Source organism: Camelus ferus, chromosome 12 (assembly GCF_009834535.1).
Source record: "Camelus ferus isolate YT-003-E chromosome 12, BCGSAC_Cfer_1.0, whole genome shotgun sequence".
NCBI classification, from domain to species: Eukaryota; Metazoa; Chordata; class Mammalia; order Artiodactyla; family Camelidae; genus Camelus; species Camelus ferus.
The window spans coordinates 54,406,499-54,418,558 of NC_045707.1; the positions used below are offsets into that span (position 1 = coordinate 54,406,499).

Sequence of the window (12,060 nt, forward strand, 5' to 3'; positions counted from 1 at the left end):
TCAATGTGTAGGCCAGAGCCTTCCTCCAGGGACATTTTTAAAGGTTCCATGGAGTCAAAACTATTTTCATAATAATTCTAAGAGGTTATTTGCCTTTTTCACTCCCATTTGCTCAGGAACACATAGTGGAGTTTTCCAGAGGCTACATGAGGTGTGATATTGTAGCAAATTGAATACAGAAGGATATAGGGAAATCCAGCTGTCTTGTGTTAAGCTAGACATTAAAGAGATTTGCAAATATGTGTAACAATGACTCTCCTCTCACTGTATCTTTTTGTTTAAAAAATACAGTTATTATTTCTAAAACTGCTGTGGATGCAAAGGCTTTATTATCCTAAACTTGGAATGAATGAAAGAATGAATAAACCCAAAAAAATTCTCAGTTTTTTCCTAATTTAGTAAATATTGATATACATAATCCACATAGATGAAAGCTGTCTGAGGGACCCTCAAGGATTTTTAAGTGTTAAAAGGGTCCTGAGTCCAAAAGAAAGTTGATTTGGTTATATCAGACACAAAAGAATAAGGCAGAAAGCTTTAACACAGATGAAAAAGGATATCTAAAAATGATAAAACTGGTCAATTCAACAGAAACAGTTGTCAATTTATGTACACCAAATGGCATAGGCTCAAAAATATTTACAGCAGAAAAGGAACAACTGTAATAATGAAGGTCTACAATCTACAATCATGCTAGTCCCATGTATAACTTTTTCTCCATGACTGGCTAATGTGACCAGTGCCCCACTGAATCAGCAGGCAGTATGGCCCTGGTGAAAAATGAACAGGCTCCAAGGCAGGCAGTCCTGAATCTCAATAACATGTGCCTGCTCAAAAAACAGGTATGTGAATATAAGCAAGTTACTTAAATTCTCTGATCCTTTGTTCCCTTATTTGTGGAGTGGGGGTGATTTCACATTATTGAGAGGACTAAAAATAGTATTTTAAAGTAGCATGCACATGTCGGGTACTAAAAATGATAGTTACTATTGTTTCCTAACAATTATCCTCAAATAAAAGCAGGGAGTTAAAAAACTGTAACTGTAGTGACCAAATAAGACTTCAAAGAGATACGTGAGAGCTAAACCTTGAAGAAGGAATAGGATATTAATAATACACACTCAGAAAAGTCTATACACAGTTGATTCAACAGTCATTTGATCCAGGCAATGCATTGAATCACAAGGGGGAATCTGGATGTGAAGGAAGTTAGAATAAATTGCCCCCCTTTCACTTTTAATCTTAGAAATTCTCTGCTGTCAAATGAAGGATGAGAACTGAGCAAAACAGACTTAGAGCAAGCTTTATATTAGGGTATCTTTACTTCCTCAACACCTCTAAGAAAATGAATCTCTCTCAGGCAAAATTTCTGATATTTCTTCTACTCCCCATCCAAAACAAAACAAGTAAGCCACAAACATATTCATGAGTCTCCTTCAAAGGACTTACATGCAATAAATAAAATCATAAAGGACTGCTTAAATATTTTTGAGTTTACTGCTTCAATATATTCTTTATTAGATCTTTAAAATTTTTCTAGGTCTCACAAAATAAAATTGAAGCCAAGTATGCTTATCCCTCAAAGGGGATTGCCCATGGCAAAATTAGCATTTAGCTATACTTGCCTCAAATATCTATTTCAAAGAATTCTTCCCACATAAATGAGCCAGTGGTCTAATGAAACATTCCTGCCACAGGGGGAAAAAAAACTCCTGTAAGGAACAGCAAAGCTAAAGATGTTCAATTAGCTGGAGGTTTTCACTAAATAAGTGTTTGGTGAAGCTCTACCTCCTTCAGCTGTTCAGTGATTGCTATGTTTGACCGTTACATACAATTATGTTGAGTTATGTTTGAGATTTTCAATTTCAATGCAAAAGTCCTTCAGGATCATGCACGTTGTGTGGAAACAAGAATACTGAATAGGAATCAGGAAACCTGGATTCTAGCCCCATCTCTGCCAGGAGTTAGATGAAAACTATGTGAGTCTGTTTTTCCATCTGAAAACTAAGACGCCTAGCCTGGCAGGCCTGCCAAATCCCTTTCAGCTTTGTACCAGGCATTGTTGCATTTCAAAACTAAAGAGTAAGCTAGCACCATCTAGTGGAATCCAAAGAATTCACTAAGTATATAATGAAAAATATTTCCACAAGCAAAATATCCATAGCTTTATTTTAACTTCATTATTTTTTTCTAATGCTCCAATGACAACATTTTGTAGCAAGAATTAATCCAGGCACATTTTCCCTATGAGCCATGACACAGTAATCAAGTCTACGTGAAAATGTTGAATTATTTCAATATCTTTTATACTTACAATACTAGTGTCACTTTTCCATAAAGTAGAATTATCTGAAAATTAAAACAGCAGGAAAAAAAAACCTCCTAGTATCTCCATCTATTTACAATGATATATTCTAGGAATGTGTTACCTGAAAATTTATAAATTAACAATTTATGTAAATTGCTGACAAAGAAACCATGTTTCCAGATTAAAGTTCTCCTAAAATAGCAGAGACAGAAGTTTTATGAGTAAGGAAACAAAAAGAATTATTTGCTCTTATACATTAACATCATACTTATTTTCATTTTTACCCAATAAACAATAAAGGAAATATAGGGATTTACTCCTATTCTCTTTCTCTCTCTATAAATACCTATCACTAGGATAATTTCAGTGAAAGACAGGACAGTCATTTATTTCATTTATTGCTGCATCCAAGGCAATATTCCACTGCTGTGTTCTAGTGCCTGGAAAAGTACTTACATATAGTAGGTGCTCAGTACATTTGCCCACTAAAATTTATTAATGAATAAACCTTAAAAAATCATTTTTTCCAGCATAAGTTGTAAAATGGTATAACAAAATGGTAGTAATCTTAAATATTAAAAGTGTATTTATGAGAGACAGAGTAGAATGACACAATTTAAAAATTAGGTCCTAGGGTAGACTTCTGAGTTTCATATCCTGGTTCTATCATTTACTAACTGTATGATTTTAGACATAAACTTTCTGTGTTTATATTTTCTCATGTGGAAAAAAAAGATTTAATAGTAACTAACTCATAATACTTACGTGAAAAACAAATGAGTAAATATGTATAAAGCACATAAAACAAATACCTGGTGGTAAAAAAGTTATCTATTACTACTTATATTATACTAAGTTGTATTTTTTCTGTAACTAAAATTTATAAAACACTTTGGTCATAAAGCATGAATTTTAAAAATTAATTTAGTTTCAAAATGTTCCTGCTAGAAAGACAATAAAATCCAACATATTTTGGGAGAAACAAAGAAACTAGATAATAAATTATGAATCACCTATTTTTCTTTTGCTTTGGCTATTCATTAAAATACGAAATCAAAATATGAAAGGTTTCCCAAAGACCAATTTTACAAACGTCAACGACCACTGTGGCAATATTCATTCAAGAAATGTTTTTTCTACATTACTTGTAGAGAACAAAATGTCTTATCAATTTTGCCTGAAAATTTCCTATAGTAAATTTCAGGCAAAAAAAAAGCATGAAATATAATGATGATAACAAACACTAAAATTTAAACTGCAATCTACCCAAATTAAACTGAGTTACAAAAGACAAAGATTCATGTAGCTTCAAGGGAAAAAAACAAAACATTTAAAATTTAAAAGTATAATAAAATCTCTTTTCTGATAAAATAAAACCATCTTTAAAATCTTCAACCTTAAGTGAACTTAATGAACTTAAATTATTTTGTGCATTCAAAATATGCAAGTATAACTCCAGATCAAGTGAAAAACACTCTATAATGAAAAACTTGCTACCCAAATAGAACCAATTATAGAAAATAATATAAAAACATACCAAGTATTATTTAAATTACCACAAAATTTGTATGATCATATTTAACCAATCAAATAATTATTTTTGCTACATTTGACCAGAAAATAATCTGTACCTCAATATGTAATATATCTTAAAGACATCATTTTCAATTACATTTTAATTTTATATTTCAGTTATGATTATTTAGTAATAATTTTTAAAAATCTCTTTCCATAGTCACAGCACACAATATGTTCAAACTTTAAAGCTTTAAATGTATTATTAACTTCATAACTTTCAATTTATAGAATTAAATTTTAAACTATTATTCTAAAATAGTGCATTTCACATGGTGTTTCTATTTCTACAATTGTTTAATTACATTGGAAAACATTCAGTAAAAATGATTTCAAATGAATTCTCTTAAAGAGAGTGAGAGAGTTGCAATTTTCATTCATTTAAATGCAAAGAAAGTCAAATAATAAAAATACGCATTAATGTTTTCTAATAAAGCGTAATCAGAACTAACATTACATATTAACTACTGCAGTAACTACAGCTTAGTAAGAATTAGGAACAAGTTAAACTTGAAACTACAAATGCAGAACACATGGTATTGCTTCCAATTTTATTTCACCTCCTTAAGAAATATTACAGTGTGGAATAGTGACTTACTAACTTACAAACACAAATCTATCTTTGTGCCCCTTCATAAGAGTTCTTAGAATCAATATATCATTGAAAGACAAAATCTATGCTTTTCAGTTAGCTCAACCAGAATCTCCGTAAGCAGTTCCTGAAGATGAAAAACAGACTCCAACTGGTCTTCAGAAAATCTACTTTCTCATGTGTACTCTTCTCACACTCAATAAATACAGTGTTTTCATTGTACCCAACAGACAGCAAAGATGTCTTTTACCTTGTTTGCTCTGTACTACAAAGATACCCCAGGTACATCAATTAATACTATGGCAGTTTTCACATAAATCTTGCAGATATCCTATCCCAGGAAATCCACTGGCTACAAAAAATCCCATACAGCACTGCTGGCAATGAAAATGAAGTGAATGGGAGTTTAAGCATTTCTTCTCACAAGAAGCCTTTTTCTTTTTTTTAAGCTTGCTTCAGTGTGTGCCAATATAGTAACACACATATAGTAATTCCAATAACAACAAATTTATTTCTGCATGTATTTTAAATTAAAATTTTAAAATAAAAAATTTGTATCAAAACTCATCAGTTTGGGACACTCCCACATACAGCACAGGCACACAAGCAAATCAACATATTAAAGAACATTATAGATTATATTTTTAAATTGTGCCTTGAAGTGTTTGTAAAACAAAAGGTTGTTTTGTAAAAACAACCAAACTTTTCTCGTAATAAAAAAAAAAAAAAGAGATGATGGTGACTGCTTAGATCCAACTCTCCCCAAACCTCTAATTCATAAAAAGCAACTATGAAATCAAAATACCCACAACCTATCCTTCCATTGCAAATGGGAGATAAAGAAATTACAAGCTAAATTTTTTTCTAAATGGAATAATAAGTATCTGGGACCCAATACAATCCAGGCTGAATTTACACTTTTACAGAGGAAATCCTAAAGAATCTGAATGGATAAGTAAGAAGTGAAGGTGCCTCAGTGGAGGAGGAACCCATTTGTTATCAACAAGGCCTCCCTTCAGAAAGAGAGAGCATGGTCCAGAATGGGATGACAGTACTAAGACCAAGTATATGAATTAAACTGATAAATGAAAATGGCCAAGGTCTGTACAAGGGAAAAATCTTTTAAGCTTGCACCAAAAAAAAAAAAAAAAAAAAGCCAAATCCATGCTGCACACAAATACATACCTAAAACAAAGTGATTCAGAAAGGTTAAAAATGATTTTTTTGGATGGCCAAGTAGGCAGATATAAACAAAAAGAAATTATATCAAAGTAAAATTCAGTCATAAAAGCATTAAAGAGACAAAGAAGGGAACTTATAATTTTCAAGGCTAAAATTCACAATAAAATTAACACTGTTAAGAATATCCAACATGGAACAACATTCATAAAGCAGAAACCAAAGGACATACATAAAGAAATAGGCTGATTAATAACAGACACATTTAAAGTAGCTCAACTTTCTCAGTCCAAGGTAAATCAAGTAGACAGAGGACACCTAAAGCAAATGATCACTAAGGTAGATTTTAAAGGTGAAAACATAAACTCAATATATATTCCAACAAAAAAATGACCTTCTTTTCAAGTACACATGAAATTTTCCTGAAAACTAACCATGTATTAGGAAAACCATGAGTTTCAAAAAGCAGAAATGACACAAAAATTATTCTCCAACTATCATGAAATAAAACTAGGAAAAATAACAATAAAAATAGTTTTTCCATATGGAAATTTGAAATCCTGGTTAAAAGATAAAATATATCATAAAACTGTAGAACTGATGAAAAGACCTACATATCAGAAGTTACAGAATTGGCAGCACTCAGAGAAGAAGACTGAAAAAGGATTAAAAAACTGAATTAAATAAAATATACTCAAAAACAGAAACGAACAACATAATAAACAGAAGAAAAGCAAAAGGAACTGGCATTAACGTGTATTAATGGTAGGAGTGCAAAATGGTATAACTCATATAAAGTGCATCTGGCACTATCTTCCTAAATTAAAGACATCTTTTGCCCCTGAAATATATATGTATCAGGAAACTAACCTAAAGATATACCTGATAAAGTATGAAATGACGTAGGTATCAGGCTAGTCATTATGGCAATGTGGACTGTAAACCATCCACCGTCCATCAACCAGGGACCAGTGGAATAAATTCTGGTCCATCCACAAAATCGAGTACTATAAAGCCATGGGAAAAGAATGCTATGAACTCCATATATGTTATTACATGAAAAAAAAGCAAGATAAAGAAGAGTACTTCAAATATTCTGTATTTTGTGAAAGGAAGTATTAGCATATATACATATACTTCTTAGATATGGTCTATGTATGTATACTTATATACACATATATTATTGTACACATATATACATAAATATCTATATACAAAAGCAGGTGGGAGAACAGGGTGAAAAGAACAGGGATGAAAGCACAGTCTCTTTGAGTATGCCTTTTTTAATGCAGTTTAACTGTGGAAACATACATGCTTTACATATCAAAAATAAAATTGAATCAAATGGGAAAAGTGAACTAATTATATTTCAAGTTCATAACGTAATCACAAAGATAAAATACTTCAGGTGATCACATCACTTTGGGGGACAAAGTGCAAGGACCAAAAGAAATGCAAAAAAATCTCAAAATTATTTTAGTAGTTTTCTTCTAAATACTTCTAAATGCTTTTCTAATATTGGCAATTTTGTTTTGAAACTATTTTATGGATATTATAATAGATAGCAAATAGTTACGTTAATGTTGATATCAATCAAGAAAGAGAAAGGGAATGCAACTATAATGTTCAAAAAGTAAATCTGAATTGGAGATATAAATGTTTGATATGTTCAATCAAAATCACAGGACAGGACAATTTGAGTATCAAGAAGTATAGTAAGACAAGTTACTGATATAAGAATAAGTATTCATAAGAATTCTGAGAAAGAGAGAATAGTAGGGAGAGAGAAAACAAGTGCAAAAACAAAGTAAAAAAATCATATGGCACCACTGAAAGTAATGAGGGCCACTAAGATCTTACTGTAGAAATCTGTCAATACAAAGGTAGGCATCTATTCCTGTATTTTTCTCTACAAACTATTTCAAGACAACCAACCAGCTCTTATTAAACCAGTGTTTAAAATGTGGAAGGCATGTTCAGATTAGAAAACACATTTTTCGTATCCCCGATTGCGATTACTGATTCAGGCCACATTGATCAAAGTACGAAAGCATCAGATAAAAGTTTGCTGGAGAACTTCATAATGGAGGATTTAGGCTATCACTAGCTATATCCAATACTCAATTGTAGCATCATAAAAAGCAAATAAACACTGTATGACTCCTGATGTAAGGCAATATGAAGCACAGAGCGCCACCTACGAAAAATTCCTGCTGAAAAGGCTGAATTTGAACTTAATCAAGCCTGTTGAGCTAACTTTAATTTATAAGAAATGAAATATTTACAGGCTTAGTGAAACAATTTTAGTATACTAAAGGGAAGTAAATGGACAAACAGAATGTGGGACACTGTATTGGAGAATTAATGTAGGTTTTGCAACAAATCAATGGCATGGAGGAAAAAAATGGGAGGACTATTACAGATTAGAGTCTTCAGAGACCTAATGTACATGTAATATGTGGTCATTGTTTGTGTTATGATTCAAAAAAACCCATATAATTTTGAAAAAATAAGGATATTTAGATTATGAATTATCTGTTGATTAAAGAAAACACTATTATTTTCATTAGGCATCACAATGCATTGTAGTTAAATAAAAAAAGACCATATTATTAAAAAACATCTCCTGAGGTACAAAAGGATAAAATATTATGATTTGGGGATTTGCTTTAAAAAAGAAAAAAATAAAATCAAAACCAAAAATAGTCATGATGGATCAAATGTTGAATACAGTTATATGGAATCCCCATGTATTCATTTTTGTAAATATTTAAAATTTTCAACAATAAAAAAAATGAAAGAAGAAACAAAATAAAAGCAAACAAAGAAACTAATATCAAGAAGGCCTACGTACAATCAGGCCTAAACACAGGAAGTCGGCTTACTTCTACTCCTCCATCTGCTCCTATCCCACTCCCTGATATTTCAGTCCAGATCACATTTCCTAATCACTATAGGAGGAGAACGTGTAAAGGAGGTACCTTCGGGGGATCCAACAATTTTAGCCATTAGTAGTACACCAGAGTAGTTCTTATCTAGTTCATAACTTTTTGGCAACCCTTGATGATTCACTAACCATTATTTAAGTCCCTATGAAGTCCCTTGAGAAATCTCACAAGTTAAATATTTTAAGAATATTAAGCCAGGTAATGAAAAAAAAAAAAGATTTTTATTTTAGAATTCCCATACTGGAAACGTATAGAAATGAGTTGAAGCTGAATTTCGGTGGGTAGAAGAGACACATTGGGTAGTAAGAAGTGAGAACAAGAACAGAACACTTTCACAACACTTGACAACAAGGGGAAAGAGAGGTGAGGCAATGAAAGGAATGAATGGCCATGGGAAGACTCTGACACGAGGCAGGTTATAAATGACAGAGGAAGGCACCAGAGAAGAATGACAGGTGTATTTACAGAAAACAGAAAGGCTGGCCTTACACAAGAAAAGACATTCTTGTCACTGAATTACATGGATTATAAAGAATAAGAGTGGGAACAGATATAGATATTCAGGTATATAGATGCACAGACAGAGGGATAAAGATGATTGGGGAGATTCAAACTGAGAAATTCTTTCTTTGATGTGGTGCTAGTAGCCTTATCTAAAGAAGGAAGGGTTAGTACAAGTGATGTGTACAGGTAAGGAGAGTAGTGATGGAAGGGTTTACCAGGAAAGGGTTATGACAGGTGCTGAGAAGTGCAGAAAGCATAGGATCCTTAAAAATATGATGGACCTGAACTGAGGTGTTATATTCCCCAGTAGAGCTCAGATCGCTAGTGCTTATAAGGAAAGAAATGGGGAGGTGAATATACTAATCTGAGGAGCTACAAACAACCACCCCATTTGCCAGTGGTGGGAGAATATTCCTTGTATATACATTAAAGCTAATTTTATTTCCTTCATAAATCTGGATAAAAGATTAAATAAGTATGGTTTGAATGAAATAAGCAAATTAGTGATGGTGACCTATTCTTCAAAAGGAATAAATGAAACAAAATATAACCATGAGAAATAAATGTCTATATATTCAAATTCCATTGTTCTCACCAATTCGAGTGATTTTATTATGTGAAAGTTCAAGATTTTGGATATTAGTGCAGCCATCCAAACCATGAAAAGAAGTCAGTTGATTTTTATTAAGAAGAACAACACTGAGATTTTCCAAATTTTCACAGTCGATAGTCTCAATGTGGTTTTCCTAAAACAAAGAACAAATGTAATTAGTTTTATTTCAAGGGCTTATTAATGAAACGTCTAAAGCTTGCAAAAAGAGGAAAGATGAGATATATGATCTCCAAATGAATATCTGAATCCCTGACTTTAAAGATAACTATGCAGAATCTTATATTATCTAGATGAAAATATTAAGTAACCAAACAAATAATTAACTGATTTTGTATTTATTAATAATCTTTTAAAATATAGGAAATATAGAGTCTTATATGACAAAATATTTCAAACAATTTAAATGAACAAGAGTAAACATTTGGTCATAGTTGCTATGAAACTTTTTTTTTTTGAAGAACTCAAGCAATGAAAAAGTCAAAATCTCCCCATTCCCCCTCCTCAGTCCGTTTTGCTCTCTTCCTCTATAGAATTGAATTAGGCACATATCTCATATATAGATTTACACTTTTATTAAACATACCCAATTCTGTAATACATAATGTTGGTCTTGACATCAAGACATGTTAAGAATGCAACAGCAATTCTCTTTTTCAATACTTCAGAAAGATAAATGGGCTTTTAAGAATCTTAAGGGTATAGTCTCACAGCATCCCTCTCAAAAATACCTATGAATATAGCCTTTGTCTAATGGAGTAAACTTACTAAGAAGCATAGGAAACCCACAAAGTTTGAAAAGAAAATCATATTGGTGAAAGCCCTGTCAGTTTGAACTGAAAAGAGTGTAACTCAAACAAACAAACAAACAAACAAACAAAAAAACCCACTGGACATCCTCATAATCTTTTATGGGAAATAAACAGGTTAAGAAAAATTACCAGCTGCAGAACAGGGCACTTCTTATGGAAAAGGAAGTATGATTTGAGAATGGAGTTAAAAGCCTAGAGGGCAGAACCAAGAGTCACAGAGAACCATTCCTATGGAGTAGAATCAAGTCCTTATTACAGAATTGATGATATGTGCTTAGTTATGGACCAAGAACTACCAAGAGCTTCTTGTCTTCTCCATATTGAACGGGAATGACTCTTGTAATTAATTGGTCCTGTCTCACCATTGTATATGGGTATGTGAAGGCGGGAGTAGGGAGGGAAGACAACTCTTCATTTAACTTCATAGATCACAGAGTTGAAAACTCTCTAGGAGCAGATCATCTCCTCCTGTATCTGATTTAGATGAGAAGTTTCTGTGCTTCAAATCTGAGTCTGATGCCACAAGCTGATGAGATTTTGGGATCTTTAGGTCATAAATATCTTTTGTACGTGGGAAGGATGTGGCTTATTAGGAGCCAGGGGGTAGATTACGGTAGAATGTTACTTTGAGAGCACCTCCCAATAAACCTCACAACCCAATATTGACACATCCACACAGTCCCCTCCCACATAAGCTGAAAGCTTAGCCAACAGAACATAAGTTAGCATGATGCCAGCAGATGCTTGATAAGTGCTTCATATTGAAGTTTGTCTTTTTGGAACACTACCCTGTAAAGATACCCAAGATAGCAGACACACACACACACACACACACACACACACACAGAGAGAGAAAGAGAGAGAGAGAGAAAGAGATTGGAATTCCAACCTCCCAAGGCACCAGACATGCAAGAGAAGACATAGACATTTTGGACATTGCAGCCCCAGCTGCAAATTACATAAGAGACACAGTATGAAGCAGATGAAATGCCCAGACAAGCCTGCCTCAATTCATGGCCCACAGAACTGTGAGCAAATAAAATGGTCACTGTTTTTAATTCACTGAGTAAGGTGGTCATTTGTTATACAGCAAAAATTAACAAAAACAATAACTATATCATCTGTAAGTAGACAGAAGTAATTTCTGGGTCATATCACCTAATCATTTCCCTTGTATGGTTCTTACAAGTTTTGGCCCTTGACCTCTTGAGACCCTAAATTACATGTTATTTTAATAAATGTTTCTTCAAAATTATCATTTCTTAAGTGTACACATGAATCCATTTTATATTGTAAGATAAAGAGTAGAAGAGAAGACATACCTGTGCATCAATGTACTTCAATTTTTTGCAGTTACTCAGGCTGTGCAAAGAAGTTAATCCACAGCGTTGAAGAGACAGAAACTGAAGATTTGTACACTCTGTCAGCGTGGAGACACTACAACCTGGCAAATCTTGAAATGTAATTGTTGTAACCTAGAGAATTCAAGAAAATTGGAGAGCACAGCACTATCTGACTATAATGAATATAAA

At 32.7% G+C, this 12,060-nt stretch overlaps 2 protein-coding genes across 2 annotated transcripts in view; one reads left to right on the plus strand and one right to left on the minus strand.

The window, feature by feature from the left end:
- Positions 1 to 12,060, plus strand: part of TSPAN19 (tetraspanin 19) — a 208,018-nt gene that overhangs the window by 149,284 nt on the left and 46,674 nt on the right. The window lies entirely within an intron of this gene.
- Positions 1 to 12,060, minus strand: part of LRRIQ1 (leucine rich repeats and IQ motif containing 1) — a 235,015-nt gene that overhangs the window by 111,770 nt on the left and 111,185 nt on the right. Inside the window, 2 exon segments of the mRNA XM_032493693.1 lie at positions 9,702 to 9,852; positions 11,851 to 12,003. Coding sequence (XP_032349584.1) covers positions 9,702 to 9,852; positions 11,851 to 12,003 — 304 coding nt within the window.